The sequence below is a fragment of the Ochotona curzoniae genome, unplaced genomic scaffold (genome assembly GCF_017591425.1).
Source record: "Ochotona curzoniae isolate NIBS_2020 unplaced genomic scaffold, NIBS_Ocur_1.0 contig_1302, whole genome shotgun sequence".
In the NCBI taxonomy this organism is placed as follows: domain Eukaryota; kingdom Metazoa; phylum Chordata; class Mammalia; order Lagomorpha; family Ochotonidae; genus Ochotona; species Ochotona curzoniae.
In genome coordinates, this window is record NW_024465035.1 from 15,245,436 (window position 1) to 15,262,433 (window position 16,998).

The 16,998-nt window shown below is 54.2% G+C and overlaps 1 protein-coding gene across 1 annotated transcript in view; it reads left to right on the forward strand.

Moving 5' to 3' along the window:
* Nucleotides 1-16,792, forward strand: part of GPD1L (glycerol-3-phosphate dehydrogenase 1 like) — a 29,682-nt gene extending 12,890 nt beyond the window's left edge. Inside the window, exons 3-8 of the mRNA XM_040963949.1 lie at nt 325-465; nt 2,304-2,442; nt 5,785-5,897; nt 9,259-9,492; nt 9,693-9,799; nt 13,953-16,792. Of these exons, the coding sequence (XP_040819883.1) occupies nt 325-465; nt 2,304-2,442; nt 5,785-5,897; nt 9,259-9,492; nt 9,693-9,799; nt 13,953-14,049 (831 nt within the window). The 3' untranslated portion in view covers nt 14,050-16,792. The remainder of the gene's footprint in view (nt 1-324; nt 466-2,303; nt 2,443-5,784; nt 5,898-9,258; nt 9,493-9,692; nt 9,800-13,952) is intronic.
* Nucleotides 16,793-16,998: the final 206 nt, after the last annotated feature.

Consider the following 16,998-nt stretch of genomic DNA (forward strand, 5'->3'; position numbering starts at 1 on the left):
TCTGTAAATCTATGTTTTAAATAAATAAGTAAAAATCAGTTCCTATTTGCAAAGCCACATCTTAATGGTTTTCAGAGAAGGTAAAAAGCAGGAAATTGAGTAGCGGGAGCTGGAGTCAGTGCCGCCACAGGACGGGCATGCTGCCACGGCGACTCACTGTGCCACGGCGCCTGCCGCCAGCACCTGCTCGGGGGAGGAAGTGTAGGGGGCACTTGGGCTAGGCCGTGACGGACGACCGGCAGTCTCCCACCTCGACTGCAGGGGTGACGGGGAGAGGCCATCTCCGCCAGGGAGGCCCGAGGCATGGTGTGCCGTACCTTGCAGGTCGCCGTCTCCAACCTCGGCGAGGCCGTGCAGGACGCGGACCTGCTGGTGTTCGTCATCCCGCACCAGTTCATCCACAGAATCTGCGACGAGATCACCGGCCGGGTGCCCAAGCAGGCGCTGGGCATCACGCTCATCAAGGTGAGTTGGGTGCCGGCTCCATGCTGGAACCCTGGGGACTCCACCCGGGCCCATGGCCATCTGCTCCCGGTGAGGACCTGAGGAAGAAGTCGCGGCTGCATTCAGGTAATAAAACCCTGCATGGCACAAGTGGCCCGGAACTCAACCAAGCTGAAGCCAGGAGCCAGGAGCTTCTTCCGGGTCTCCCACGCGGGTACAGGATTCCAAAGCCCAGGGCCGTCCTTGACTGCTTTTCCAGGCCACAAGCAGGGAGCTGGATGGGAAGTGGAGTTGGCGGGATTAGAACCGGTGCCCATATGGGATCCTGGCTTGTACAAAGCGAGGACTTTAGCCGCTAGGGCACTGTACTAGGCCTTAAAGCAGGGATTTTCAAGCACAAGTCCTCGAGCCACCCCCAGGGTCCACGCACGCGCTCACTCCTGGGGACCCCACCTTCACCAGTGGGTGTGGGCTGCAGACATGACGACAAGGATGAGCCTGATGTCATCAGAGGACACGGCTGTCCTGAGCGCTCGTCGTGCTGCAGTGGTGCCAGGCGGTGCCCGGGCACTGTGTGTCCCGTCCTGCTGCGGCAGCATCCGGCGGTCCCCGGGCACTGTGTGTACATGCCACGTCCTGCAGTTGCATCCAGCGGTGCCCGGGCACCGTGTGTCCTGTCCTGCGGTGGCGCCAGGCGGTGCCCGGGCACCGTGTGTGCATGCCACGCCTCGGAAGTGATGATCACAATTACATCTGGTGCAGTGCCTGTTCCTGGCTGAGATAATGAAACAGCGCCTGCACGTGTCACAGACTGATATTTTTCACATCTGATAACTGAAGTTTAGTATCATTGACTTCCTAGTCAATCTTTTTTTTTTAAAGATTTAGCTTTTTTGTTTGTTTGAAGACAAAGTTATAGGGAGAAAGACGGAAAGGATCTTCCGTCCGTGGTTCACTCCCCGATAGACTGCAATGGCCAGAGCTGGGCTGGGCTGAAGCCAGCAGCCAGGAGCTGCTTCTGGGTCTCCTGTGTGGGTGAAGGAGCCCAAGCACTTGGACCCTTTTTCACTGCTTTCCCGGCTGCCTTAGCAGGGAGCTGGCAGGAGACTGGAGTAGCCAGGACATGAACCAGTGCCCATAATGGGCACCAGTCAGTGCCCTGCACCATGACCCTAGCCCAAGCATTCTTTGTTATGGATTTGTTTCACATGTATGAAGCTCTCAGAATGAATATAAATGTCACCAAGTGACCAAGTGAAAAAAAACGGTGTGTGTGTCATCCAAGACAGAGTTGGCTCAGTTGTATGGGGTGAGTGCATAGTAGCATGTGGCATGGAACGGTGGCGGGGCAGACACTCACCTGGCTACCTGGGGGCAAAAGTGTCACACGAAATGTCCCAACAGACAGGACTGGTGCGTGCCCATCTGTAATGTTCACCAGTAACAGGCACCAGAACATAGCTTACAGCTGTGCTGGTGTGGGTCTGACATGGTAGCCTAGCAGTTAAAGTCCTTGTCTTGCATGCACCAGTATTCCATATGGGTGCCATTTCTTTTCTTTCTTTTTTTTTAAGATTTAATTTTTTTTATCAGAAAGTCAGATATACAGAGAGGAGGAGAGACAGACAGGAAGATCTTCCGTCCAAGGATTCATTCCCCAAGTGACCGCAATGGCTGGTGCTGCGCCGATCCAAAGCCAGGAGCTAGGAACTTCCTCCAGGTCTCTGTTCCGTGTGACACAGTGATCCGTGTGCAATGTCGGAATGAAGCGTCACTGGTGCCATTGGCTGTCTGGATCCAGACCCTTGTACAGAAGCTGTGACAGGCCGTGTCCACTCTCATGTCTCCCATCCCTGCAGGGCATCGACGAGGGCCCCGAGGGGCTGAAGCTCATTTCCGACATCATCCGCGAGAAGATGGGCATTGATATCAGTGTGCTGATGGGCGCCAACATCGCCAGCGAGGTGGCTGCCGAGAAGTTCTGCGAGACCACCATCGGTGAGCATGTGTGTGTGTGTGTGTGTGTGTGTGTGTGTGCGCGTATGTGCCCGCCTCTGCTGCCGTTCTCCATGGCAGGCTCATCCCTGCCTCTCTGGACCACCCCAGAATGGGCCTTCGTGGAGTGGGGTTTCCACGTGGCCATCCCATGACGCTGCAGCATGTCAGCAGCCCCCAGCATGAACGGAAGGCCACAGAGCCTGTCTGACCACTGTGGACCAGAAATGAATGGCCCGTGATCAACCCAAAGATGCAGGGATGTCTGCGCCCGGAAGCAGGTGACTGTACCCCGGGGTGACGGCTCTCCCTCACTCACAAATGACCGTAGCTGTACCCTCAGGATGGCAGCAAGGAGCTGGTGAGAACAGTGGCCATCTTTAGGTGAATGAGGAAAGCTTGGAGAGTAAGTTACAGCCTGCTCCCCCAGCCCCAAGGCCAGGCATCCGCGGAGAAGCCACGCCCTGTGTGAGTCTCCTGTAGGCTGGAATAGTCAGCTCTCTCTACTCCTGTACAGTGGACCCATTCTCCCCCTGGGGCTGTGAAAGTTTCATTTTTGCCAAGAAGGGCCTAGACAATTCTGAATGCCCACATTCCATAGTAAAGAATGCGTTGATGTAGCAGTAAGCTTAGGGAATTAGTGGATGTTCTGTGAAACTTGCGTTCATTGTTGTTAACCAAACTGCTGGGCCTGAAAATGTGGATAATCAAAAGAAAACCTTTCTATTTTTATTATCTTCCTGTTTATCCTACTTTTTAAGATGCATTTATTTTATTTTCAAAAATCAGAGCTACAGAGAAGGGTGGATAGTGGGCTGGAGTCAGAGACATCCTGCAGCCATTGAGGTATTCCCCAGATGGCTGGGTCAGGTCAAAGCCAGGCACATCATCTGCGTCTCCCACATAGGAGGCAGGGACACACACATATCAACTACACCCTGCTGCTTTCCAGGACAAGGAACCAGTACCCAGCGGGATGCTGGTGTCACAGGCAGTGGCAGTGCCCACCCTGTCACGATGTTGGTCCCTTATTCTTCCTATTTCAGTAAGCTATTATATGTGCCAACATTCATATGCTGTTTCCATAATTACTTACTGTGTAACAACCTTCCAAGCTGTACGTACTGTGTGCTGTGTCTGCGTAGTATTGCATCAGCAGGTCCACATGTCGGAACAGTTCATGCTGCTTTTGAGCAGTGTTTCTGCAGGGCCAGAAGTAGCAAGTGATATTAAGAAGTTCTGAGAAGGGGTCAGTGTTAACAGCCTTGCAGCATCTACTTGGGGCACTGGTTCCTGTCTGCCTGCCTTGTGTATCACCCCACTTCCCCGCTTGTGGCCTGCGAAAGCCATGAAGGATGGCCCCAGTGCTCGGGACCTGCACCCACGTGGGACACCCGGAAGCATCTCCTAACTCCTAAGCCAGCTTAGGTTGTTGTGACCTTCTGCGGGGGCGGACAGGGATGAAGTACCTGTTCTCTCGGTAACTCTGACTTTCCAATAAATAAACATGTTTGAGATAGTTTTACTTGAAAGACAGAGATCTTCCACCTGCTTTTTCCGGATGTACTACATCAGTTGAAGTGCCCATGTACTGGGAACATCTTCCGTTGCTCCCCGGCTCATCAGTAGGGAGCTGGATGGGAAGCAGGGCTGCCAGGATTAGAACCAGTGCCATATAGGATCCCAGTGTGTGCAAGGAAGGGGAGGACTTGAGCCACTGATCCATTGTGCTGGGTCCCTCTGTAACTCTTTGAGACAAATGAAATAAATCTTTTAAAAAAACAAACAAAAAACATAGAAAGGAAATAGCAGACAACTCCAAAGAAATACTCCAAACCGGTTGGCTCAACCCTACCAACCTGCCAGGCCTGTTGGACGTCAGAAGACTAAGGGAGTGCCCCCACCCAGGGGATTGGGTGCAAGAGGGTCCTGGGGTGGGCTCTGGGTGGTGAGAAGAAAAGCTGTGCGAGAAGCAGGTGGGGTGACTGGAGGGGTCCTTACCGAAGGGATTGGAGAACAGTGCTTGCTGAAGTCTTGCAAAGAATCCATGGTTTTTCCAAATGCAGCAGCGGCGATCTACAGCTCCCCCTTGTGGTGAGAGCGTGTCCTTCACCCTGGGGCTTCACTCCAGTGTCTCACCCCTTGAAAACATCTGACAAACAAATTAGAGAAGTGGAGGAGCAACCTTATTGAATAGGTTGGTTATCTTGGGAAGGCAGATGTACAGAGAGGAGAGACAGATCTTCCATCCACTGATTCACTTCCCAAATGGCTGCAACAGCCGGAGCTGAGTCAATCTGAAGCCAGGAACCAGGAGCTCTTCTGGGTCTCCCACATGGGTGCAAGGTCCCCAGGCTTTTGGGCCGTCCTCTGCTGCTTTCCCAGGCCACAGGCAGGAAGCTGGCTGGGAAGTAGAACAGCCGGGACATAAACTAGCACCTATCGGGGATGCTGACACTTGCACGTGGAAGATTCGTCGGTTGAGCCACTGTACTGGCCCCAAATAGGTCAGCTGTCTTTAAAAGCTAGGAAGAGAGGGGGAATTTTCCTGTCTCTATCAGAATGAGTTTTAGGAGTCTCCCATGTGGCTGTTGGACATTACTGGTTCTAGAGAGGCGGCCCGAGTCCCTGCTATGTGGTGGCCACAAGCAGGGAGATGGATGGGAAGTGGAGTAGCTGGGACATGAACTGGCACCCATATGGAATTCCAGTGCATGCAAGGGAAAGATTTAACCACTAGGATATTGCGCCAGGCCCAAGCCAATCGTTTCTCACACTGGGAGCTGGGCACATCGGCATCTGACCTTGTTCTGATTTTGATATTTGAAACATTCCACAGAAAACAAGCTGAGACTTGCCCACCCCCTGCTCAGACGCACAGCTCCTGTCTCTCACCGCACGCCTGTTGTCTCACGGAGTGGAGTTCTGCTTTCCAACATGCGAATGTGTGTCTGAGCAAACCACCCTCTTCCTTCCCTTTTTTTTTTTTTTTTTTTTGCTTTGTTTTGTCTTTAGGATTTGTTTATTTGAAAGGTAGAGTCACAGAGAGGGGGAGGGAGACACGGAGAGAGATCCACTTGGCCAGATTCCAGTCCCCAAACAAGCCCCGTCTTCTAAAATAGGGAGAAAATGGGGTGAAACTACAAATTCCTTACTTTTCCAGTCTTGAGAGGAAAAAAAAAAAACTATACTCTCCTTGGATAAAATGCGTGTCCTGTTCTCTGGTCCAAGTGCAAGGTCATTTTCTCTCCTGTGTCTGCCACTGTGCATTCGCTGCCTTTCCCATTGGTGTGAACTTTCCAGAAGAGATGACCATTAAAACCCTTGTCTCTGACCTTCCTGCAGGCAGCAAAGTCATGGAGAACGGTCTCCTCTTCAAAGAACTCCTACAGACCCCGAATTTTCGAATCACCGTGGTAGATGATGCAGACACTGTGGAACTTTGCGGCGCTCTGAAGGTCAGCCCTGTGGTCTCTGCTCGCCCGGAGGGTGGTCATTCCTGCCAGGCCAGCGCCAGCACTGGGAGGCTGCCAGCACTGGGGGTTGATTCGGCTGCCCCAGTGCCCGTGTTAGAGGGTTGATTGGGCCAGGCCAGTGCCAGCGCCGGCATTGGGGGTTAATCCTGCTGGGCCAGCGCCAACGTTGATGAACCCAACCCTGCAGAAGGAGATCTGTGTTCAGAGAAGAATAGTGAATCGCAAGCTTTGTTGGTCACTTCCTGTCTGGCTGCAGCTTTTCCCTGGTCCCTTGCTTTGGCTTGTCCTCCGGGACAGCACTCGGCTTTGGATTTTCCTAGAGGTTTACCTGGGGCCCGTGACTCCGCGCATTCATGTCGACTGGAGCAGGGAGCCAGGAACTTGTTCCCCTTCTCATGCTTATGCTACTGGCTTGGCAGTTTGCTTGCTTGTTCTTTTTAAAGGAAGAGGTTGTGGACCTGCTGACAGAGCTTTTTCTAGAAATAGTTTTATCTTTGCACTTGGGAGCAACAAGATCGGATTAAGGCTGTTGGCTGGGGGCTTGGGACCCTCAGAGACGCACCTTTTACCACGAGGCTGTAGAGGGCGTGGGCTTTTGTCTGTGGCTCTTGAATGGAGCAGGCAGCTGTTACACGGAGGTCAGTCACAGGTAGGAGAATGGTCATAGAGTGGGCCTCAATGTGGGCACAAGACAGCCTTATCTGTCTGTGTTAGGCTACCATCATCGGGTTCATTTCTTGTTTTTAAAGATTTTGTTTATTTTTATTGGAAAGGCACATTTACAAAGAGAAGAAGAAACACAAAGATCTTCCACCTGCTGGTTCACTCTGCAAGTGGCCGATCTGAAGCCAGGGGCCAGGAACCTCTTCCCGGTCTCCCACACTGGTGAAGGGTCCCAAGGCTTTGGTCCATCCTCTACTGCTTTCCCAGGGCACAAACAGGGAGCTGGATGGGAAGTGGAGCAGTCGGGATTAGAACTGGCACCCCTATAGGATCTCGGGGGTTTCAAGGTGAGGATTTAGCCACTGAGCCCTTGCGCCAGACTCATTTGAAAGGCCAAGAGACAGAGAACTCTGCTAATTGAAACCCTAAATGCTTACAAGAAGAAGGAGGCAGGAGGGGGCCAGGCTGAAGCCCAGAGTCAGTGTGTGATAGAGACCTGGTTATCTGAGCCCTTCCTTGCTGCCTCCTAGGGTGCCCATCAGCAGGAAGCTAGATGCTGGAGCAGAGTTGGGATTCAAAGCGAGGCTCTCCAGGAGGGTTGCTGGCAGCCCAGGTTTGCCTGTGTGGTTTGTCTCGTCCACTGGGGAGCCATCTAGTAGTTTACTCCTCACACGACCCTAGTGGCCAGGGCTGCACCAGGCCAAAGCCAGGAGCCAGAAACTCCAAGTAAGCCTCCCATGAAGGTGGCAGGAGCCCAAAACACAGTGCAGCAGGCGGAACAGGGCAAGACCTCCACGGCCAAGCTCCAGCCTTGGGGGGTGAAGACCCAGCACAGTATTCTAGTGGCTAAAGTCCTCGCCTTGCATGCACCAGGATCCCATATGGGCGCCGATTCTAATCCCGGTGGACTGACTTACTTCCCATCCAGCTCCCTGCCTGTGGCCTGGGAGAGCAGTCGAGGACGGCCCAAAACCTTGGGACCCTGCACCCATGTGGGAGACCCGGAAGAGGCTCCTGGCTGTTGGATCAGCACAGCTCCAGCCATTGCGGCTGCTCAGGGAGTGAATCATCAGATGGAAGATCTGTCCTCTGCCTCCCCTCCTCTCTGTGTATGACTTTACAATAAAAATCAATCTTAAAGAGCTGTCAGTGCGAACAGCTGCTTCAAATCACTTCTGAGTCATCCTTTGCAGCCGAAAGAAGTTGAGCTCCTTTGAGACAAGATGGGTGGCCAACGTTTACTCGGCATTCTGAATCCTTCTTGTGAGTTGTATCACTTTCATTGGAGCCACAGTTTGAGACCACACGCTGAAGTTAAGATTCTATATGTGTATATGTGATCATGATGGACAGCAAGCATCTAGAAAGTTGGAGTCGGGTCTGGTGCTGTGGCGTAACAGGCTAAGCCTCTGCCTGTGATGCTGGCATCCCATAGAGCCACCAGTTCAAATCTCAGATGCTCCTCTTTCAGTCTAGCCTCCTGCTTATGTGTCTGGGAAAGCAACGGAGGATGACCCAAGTACCTGAGACCCTGTACCCATGTAGGAGACCCGGAAGAAGCTCCTGGCTCCTGGCTTCTGATTGACTCAGCTCCACTCCAGTGACTGTGGCCATTTAGAGGACCCTGGAGAGCCTGAGCTCATGGGAGCCCCTTGATGGGTGGGGCAGATCGCCATTAGCCGTGATCTCCAAGGGCCCTGAAAACAGAGAAGCAGGCCCGGTGGTGGCAGAGCCACAGTCCAGACCAGGAGAGCCCCACGCAGGGACAGTCGCTGATTGGAGCCAGCAGATGGCGGCCACAGGCAGGAAATCACCTTCTACTGTTTCAGATCCCGTGTTCCTTGGCCGCTGTGTTCCCTGGGCTTTCCTGGCTTGCATGTGACCCTGGGGCCAAAGGGAGACAAGTGTCAGACGTGCAGCACAGGGACCAGTGAGTGGCTGGCTGCGTGCTGCCCACTGAGCACAGGTAGCGATTTTGCTTTTTGCTCTGGCATTCAATGGCAAGGCCTAGGAAAGACACTCCTGTATCCCAGAATAACCTCCCTTAACAAGAGCAGAGGAGGTCTGCTAGGGGGCCAAAAACCCGGCTAGCTCTCTCCTGCTTGCCCTGCGACAGAAAGACTGGTTAATGAGCGAGAGAGCAAGCCATGTTGATGTATTTGATATTTCTGGGTGACAGGCACGCCTTCAGGTTAGTGACCCAGGGAGCTGAGGTTACCACATGGGGGATGTGTGGACAGCTATGTGGGGGTGCGATGGATCCCACTGCTGTAGCACACCTCCCCAAATGGCTGCTGCAAAGCCAGGAACAACTTCTGGGTCTTCCGCTTGGATGGCAGGGGTCCACACACTTGGAACTCCCCTTGGGTGCTCACATGAGATACTCCAACCTCTTTAGTTCACTCTCCTGGTGCCCAGGGCTGACGCTAGGAGCCAGGGACTCAGCCCAGGTCGTCACTGCTGCCTCCCAGAGTCTGCATTGGCAGGATGCTGGAGTAGGGTGCCGGAACTGGGAGTGGAAGCCGGGCCAGGACAGGTGTCTGCACCACTGGCTGTTGAGCGGAGCATCCGGGGCTGGAGCCTGTACCCCACCCCCCGCCTTCTCCCCACTTCTCTTCCCGCACCCCCAACTGCAACAGGTGCTGAACGCCACCTCCCATCTCTGTCCTCTCCCCCACAGAACATTGTGGCCGTGGGAGCCGGCTTCTGCGACGGCCTGCGCTGCGGCGACAACACCAAAGCCGCCGTCATCCGCCTGGGCCTCATGGAGATGATTGCCTTCGCCAGGCTCTTCTGCAGGGGCCCGGTGGCCACTGCCACCTTCCTGGAGAGCTGCGGGGTGGCCGACCTCATCACCACCTGCTATGGAGGGAGGAACCGCAGGGTGGCCGAGGCCTTCGCCAGGACTGGGAAGGTAGTCTCCGGCATATTCACTGGCTTATCCTTCCTCCCCATTCCATAGATGCCACCAGCATCCCTTTAGCGCTGGCTGCTGCCACCCAGCTGTCAGCAGAGGCATTGCTGCCCCGTTTTCCCATTCGCCCCTTGAGACAAGTGCTCCTCTGGCCAGGACCATGAGTGAGGCTTGGCTGTTTTTCCTCCTTTGTGTTTAAGACCCTGGAGGAATTGGAGAAGGAGATGCTGAATGGGCAGAAGCTCCAGGGACCTCAGACGTCTGCTGAAGTGTACCGCATCCTCCAGCAGAAGGGACTCACCGACAGGTAGGTCTGCTCACATGCTCCCAGGTCATGGGGCTGCCAGGCCCCGGCGCAAGGGTTTGACGAATGGACCTGTCTGTGCTGGATTGGCTCCGTCCTTCAGGAGGGGTGGGTGTCAGCCGGCCTCGGGATATGAGCGTCTATACCCAGGCCCACCCAGCCTGAGAGGCCTGCCACACTGGGCAGAGCCTCAGAACCCCGTTTGCCTCAGTGAGGGATGGAAGGTGTAGGGTGAGGCCTCCGTGCCACAAGTTTGACATTTTTCAAAAGGTTTTACAAAAAGATGATGGTTGTGTTCATAGAAGGCCTGGCGTCTCAGCAGAACGGGGACAGGGAGGCCACTAGCCTGGACCTGTTTTCAAGTTCAACGTGCAGTCCCTAGCCACCCGCGGGGGTGGCCGCCTCACCCATCCCTGCGCCTCTCCTGCTCGGCCACATGTTAGGTGGGCTGCTGCAGTCAGCTGGATTTGCCCCCAACTATGGGAGTGCCCCTGTAGGGCACAACGAAAGCTGTCCAGCTCCCAGCCCTGTATCCTGCCAAGGGCCTGCGCCTTCCACATAATCAGGATACCACCCCACGGCCTGGCAGTCTTACCCAGCACTTGGCAGTACTTGTGGTCCCCTCTGCTCAGTCCTCCTGGGACGAAGGGAAAGTTGGGCTGCCGAGGTCAGGGGAGAGCCAGACGGCTCCTGTTGATGCCGCCAACTGCGGAGGGTGTCTCTGGATGTGTCTTCCTCCTCCTTGTTGTTCTGTCTGCCTGCTTCTCTCCAAGTCCTACCCACATCTTGACCTTGACCTTACCCTGCTCCTGGCACTGCTGCCCTCTCCTAGCCCAGTGCTGGTGAATCAGCCGGAGTAATCCCAGGGGACAGTTGAAAATGAGGCTGCATGGGACAGTCATCTTCCCCCCTGAACTTTTGCTCGGATTTCCTGAAACGCCTTTGGAAACCAGCCAGGTGGAGCCAGCACTCCACCAATGGGCTGCCAGGGGAGGAGGCATCTTTGATCTGGAACGGAAGGAGAAGAGCCCCCCCCTGTCGTGTGGCTCTCCTTTCATCCCCAGCAGCCAACGCTGATGAGGGTGTGAGCGGCCGAGTTACCATAATGACCGAAGCCTCCACTGGGGCATAGTCTCCGTTTAATATAGGAAGTGAATACATGGGGGCCTGGTGATGTTCCAGCAGCTCCCGCGTGCCTCCATCATGGGCCTTTACCAAGATGCCACGGGAGGCAGGGCTGGCTGGATGGGGAGGCTGTGTTCATTCCTCATCCAGGAGGTGTGGACTGCATGCTGGGATCCTGATGAAGCAGCATGGCCAGGCAGATGGCACTGCGCTCCTGGGCCTGTCTCCTTTGCCTCTCCCCATTGGAGACAGAGCTGCCGGGTCTGTACTAAGTGTTCACAAGGGCAAGGCCAAGGCCAAAGCCAGCCTGTCCTCTCTCTGGAAATCCTCGTCTCTGGAATATTCCATTTCCCTGCTCCCATAGCCCCTTCTGTATTGCTCTAGAAACAGCAGTTAGTAAAAGGCCAGTAGGTGCCCATTTTTTAGCTCTTCTCTGCCCCACTGTCCTTGTACAGACGATGAACATGGTAGACCAGATGCTCACCCCACCCCTGCCCCTGTAAAAACAAGGCCTTAGGTTTGGCACCAGCTAAATTTCTGACAGTAATGTGGTGCTGTGCCTGCTTGAGCTGGGCCACACTTCTCTTTGTCCCAACACCTTCTCTGAAGACTTGCACCTGACAAGACACCTGCCTTTATGCACACTGCAGCCTCACAAGCCTTGAAGGAGGCCAAGGTCCGTTCTCAGTGCAGCCTCCCATATCTCCCATTCTCAACACAAACTTCCCTGCCTTGTGCTCCCTGTTTAGACCGGTGCTACAAACAAAACAAAACAAAAAACCACACAGCAAGTGTTAAACACCGTCCTTAACCTGCAGGGGGCACCTGAGCCATGGGAGGTTAGATTCAACTCTCCTGGGCTTAGGCAGTGTCACCAGTGGATGGGTAGTGGGCGGGCTTAGGCAATGTCACCAGTGGGTGGGGAGTGGGTGGGTGGGCTGTGCCTGCACAGAAGCACTTCATTTTATTCTACTCTTCAGATCTGGACAGGGAGTGAACACTATGGTGGGGGAAAAAAGGTAGTAAGGCCTAAAGTGAAAATTGTATCTGGCCCCCTGCCCTGGAAGGTTGCCCTCACCATGTTTCAGACACCTGTCCGAGCAGTCTCCCAGTGTTGGTGCAGGAGGAAGGACTCAGCCACTGCTCTGGGCCTAACCCCTCGCTTTGCTCTGAAGAGTGGTCCACATCCCCACTGGGGGCCTCTGTCCTCCAGGGCTGTGGGACCGGGAAGCCACTCTTGGGCCCATGGAGACTGAAGCCGGGTGGAGCTTCAGCTGCTAGGAGACACATTTTCACTGACTTTTCCCTCCAGCAAAACCACACCTTGGCGAAGTATCAGGCGGATGTGCCACTGGCAGGCATGCGAGTTTGGGTGCCCTGCCCCTTCTGCTGGGCGTGGCTATGGCCACCTCGTCTCTGCATTTTCCTCTTCCCACCATCCACAACTGAGCCCTCTTAGGGCCCTCCTGGATGCCCTCAGCTGTACCCCATTAAAGGCCCTGCCTGCAGACACAGCCCCGTTCTGAGGTGCCAGGTGCTGGGGGCGAGGGCTTCAGCAGAGGGCACAGGGTGTGCACTGCAGCTCTTCACAGAGCTGCCAGCTCCGGGAGGCTGACGGCTGGATCACAGCCTATGTGTCCCCACCACTCGTCGTCAGCCCTCGCCATTCATTACCAGGACGGTGGATGCACTGGCTTATGTCAGATGCGTCTCCTCTGAAATGCCACCTTTTCTTCTGCTTTTATTCTTTTTATGAAAGCTCCCCAGACTGGTCTCTGGGGCTTCATGCACTTTTGAATAACAGAAAATACCATTCAGATGGTGTTTGGGTCAGAAGCTGTGCCTCAGTCTCCCCATCTCTAGAATGGTGGTGATATCATTTCTCACCTTGTGTGCTCAGCCCTGGGTTATGCTTGAGTAAACCAAAGTGGGGGGATCATGTGGGATTTTCCCAGAGTGAGTTAGTCTGACCTGACTCCAAAAACAAAAACAAAAACAAAACAAAAAATCACATAGCATTCCACTCCTTAAATCCTCAATGTAAAAAAAAAAAAAAAAAGAAAGAAAACAGAAAAAACCCACCCAATGATAGACTCTCACAGAGATGTGATCTGTCAGCATTGTTTGCTCTTCCTGAGTTAAACTGTCACTGCGGGATTGTCGCCAGCTCATCTGCAGAATGGACTAGAACACGCTATTGATTCTGTCAGGCTCGCTTTGGGCTGTGCGTTTGTGTTTGGAGGCCTGCCTGAAATAAATTTTTCCTAAGCAATTGCCATCACTCAAAACAAGCAAACTTGCTGAGCCGGCTGCTCCCCGCGCACCCGTGCACCCCCGTGGCACTCCCCGCATGCCCGTGCAACACTGTACTGCTCCCCACGTGCCTGTGCACCGCTGTTACTGCCTCCCGCGCCCATGCACCCCCGTGGCACTCCCCGCGCGCCTGTGCACCGCTGTAGCGCTGTAGCACTCCCCTGCGCGCCCATGTACCGCTGTTACTGCCTCCCGCGCCCGAGCACCCCCATGGGACTCCCCGCGTACCCGTGCACTGCAGCAACACATTCTGCCCAACCCCCAGCTTTGGACCCTCTGCTAGACCTGGCCCTTACACAGATCCTTGTTCACATCTCAGAAGAAAAAAGGCACATTTGCACCGAGCAGCCACGCGAGGTCAGAGCCTTGCTCGCCACGGTGAGCCTCCTAGACGGGTGCTGAGGGTCAATCACTCGTGGCGTGGTAGCACGGGCGGCCATGTCGCTGTCCTGCGACAGGTCTTTGTGGAAAAGGGAGAATGCTGCTCTGCTTTGCGATGTTTAGATGCAATCGGAACTCGGGCCCTTTCTGAGCCACGGCTTCTTGGGAAATGCACCCCGTTCACCCTGGAGGGGTGACCCTGGGCCTCGGGGGTCAGTGGCACTCTCCAGATCCGGTCCAGTGTGGAGATTCAGTGTAGCCAACGGTAAAGGGGTGTGGGAAGCTGGACCGGGTTGGCCTCACCCTGCCTCTTTCTGTTTTTATTTCCCCTGACCAGGTTCCCGTTGTTCACTGCAGTCTATCAGATCTGCTATGAAGGCAGACCGGTCCAGGAGATGCTGTCCTGTCTTCAGAGCCATCCAGAACATATCTAAAGCGAGTGGCGCCGCAGGGCCAGGCAAGCTCTGCCTTTCTCATCGGCGCGGTGGGTTCCTGGGGCACCCAGGACTTGCTAGCAGGAAGCTTGTCTGACTGTCACCCCACTGTGGATGCGTATGAATTCTGACAGGTTCATTTTTTAATTGTGACACATGCATTTTGCTGGCTGAGATAGGCTGGGGGACCACTCAACACCTGCGTGGAGGTGGGTGGGTAGGTGGGCACATTTCCCAATCTGAGGCTGTTCCTCTGAAGCAAATGAAATGTCCTTTTAAAAAATGACTTGGGACTTTCCCCCCACCGTGGCAGCCTAGGAGATTGGGACTATCTCAGCTGGGTTTCATTTTGTTTTTTAGATACCGTTTGTATGTATTTTCATGATGTGTTGAATCAGCATCAAACTGAGAGAGTGGTGAAGTGTATTCAGGAAATCAACCTATCTAACTTGTGATTACTCTGCAAGCCAGCAGAATTAACTCCGTTGATTGGGGATTGATTAATCTTTTTTTACACATTGAGCCGTTTTTAATCAGAGCCTCCACGTCCCTACTCACTCCTGCCGATGGGGCCCCCTGCGTTGTTGGCCTCTGTCTCTCTCCCTGGCATGCTGGCACCGTGCTTTGTCCAGCTTGGCAGTGGTGAAAAGACAAGAATATCCACTGCGATTTGCCTGCTGGGCCCCAGTTCCTGCCACTCACATGGGACACGTGCGTGATGCTCGGCTTCACTGCTGTCGTGTTTGCCAACGTTTCTCTTAGGCCTGGCAGGTCTCCCAAGCAGGGACTGCTGGTACCCTTCCTGTGAAGGTGTCTGGTGGCCTGGTGGCCTGGTGGCCTGGAAAATGATGGGCAGGGGCCCTCTGGGGAGCCACGGGCTGACCATTCTCCAGCTAAGTGGAACCACACACAAATTTTCCGGAACACCAGCTCCCCATCCCCACCCAAGAGAGTGTACCCTGCATCTGAGGGTTGCATGGGTCCTTGTCCTGGACAGGTCCCCTCCCACGCGTGACCTGCAGGTCCAGCAGTATCTGCCTCCTGTGGGTACTCAGGTTCCCAGATTCCACCTAGCCCCGTGAAGCAGTGCGGTATCTGAGCCCCCCACCATTGCATACGCATCCTCCAGATGTGTCTGCCACTCACCACTTCAAGTAATCGCCCAAAACTCCTGTCCCTTGGGGAGTGCGCAGGGCATCCCATGGTTGTCCCAGTTGCGCCCTGGAAAAGGACAGGAGACTGTGGGAGAAGCGGCATGTCCACCCCCTGTCTGAAGTGCAAGGGGCATGTGAGTTCATTGGAGAAACCAATGAAACTTGCTTAACCCAGCAAGTTGTATATGCGTCCAAGGCGGAGCTGTGTGGGTGATGGGTTTCCAGGGGGGCCCATTCACAGCCCAGAGGAGCCTGGTTAGGATGGGTCACTGCCTGAGAGGAGTCCTTGTGACCAACTGCCCGAGGGTCCCGTGGGCCTGGGACAACTCTGCCCTGAAGGCTCAGCTCAGCCTTGTCTGGCATAACTTTTGGGTGGCACCGTGGCCCTCACCAGGCAGGTGTCCACCTCGCTGAAACGCACAACCTGTGGAATAAGTGCTTTTATTTCCAGATGTTGAATAGCACTGTCCATGTCTTTTTAAGCTAGATCCGGTTTCCGAATAGCATTGCCTTCCCTGGCGTGTGAGACTTGCAGGAGGGAATGGCTGGCTGTCACTCGGGTGTGGCTTCTCACATCCTGACTTGGTAACGACTGCAGCCTGCTCCTCCCCTACAACCTGGTTGGGAACTGGCTCTCTCCTCCCCTCCCCCTTCTGTACCTAAAACAATTAGAGATTTCTGTAGGGACTTTTAAATACTATAAATAAAACATCTGGGGCATTCTACAGCGCTGGTCCACAGGCGTTGATGGAAGCACACAGAATGCTCCAAGAACCAGCAGTTTGGGTACCACGGCAAACTCTGGAATCTCGCTTCTCTCACCAGGAATCCTCTTTTTAAAGTCTGTACATTGTCAGACAGTGAACTCTTTCCCAATGCTAAAGGGTTGCAAGCCAGGTGTGGTGTCAGATGGAGAACACGGCATGAGGGGAGGGACTGGGGCTTCATGGATTTTGCACGTTTCCCCTGCCCCCAGCATCCTCCTCCTCCAGTGAGTTTTATTTGGTTGATTTGCTTTTGTTACCCTCAACTCTGCTTGATTGTGCCTCCTGGACACATTTAAAATGCAGCTGCACATTATAGGAAAAGGTGAAACTTTATATGAGTTTATGCTCCGTTAGCTGTGGCTACGATTACCACGAGTTATCTATTTTTGTAATGCCCCACGGTCTGTTGTTTCCTTCCATTGCCATTCCCTACTAATCATGTGGAGGGAGGGAGAGGCCTCGGTCAGGACCTTCGTCTGGACTGCTTCAGCCAACCTGTGAATGTAAGCACTCCACCACTGCCTTGTGAATCCGCCCCACTCTGCTGCTACGGAGCCCAGGCCTGGCCTCACTGCCCCCGGGGAGCAGGGCTGCAGATACCCTGCCTGTATTGCATTCATTCACCCACCAGCTCCGCCGCGGCCTCATGGTGTCATCTGGAGGAGGATGTGTGTGATGGGGGGCGGTGCATGTGCAAAGGCACTGTGGCCGTTCTGCTGATACTGTTTGGGAGCCTTTCAATTACATATGTACTGTATGTGTTGACAGACTGTGGGTGAGTGCACCATTTTGACAGCTTGATTTAATAAACTTGGAAGCCTCGACACCTGCCCGCTGAGTCCCGGTGTGCCTTCTCTTAGCTCAGTGAACAATTTTCCTGAAGTGTGTTGGGCTGTGTGGCGGCACCTACATGAAAGGCAGCTTTGGAAAGGAGAGCTTCAAGTTCAGTTCCAGCCCTCAGACACTTCCAACCCTCAGACACATCTGTGACTATTAGTTCACTGTCGCCCGGACGGAGACCTGGTTCC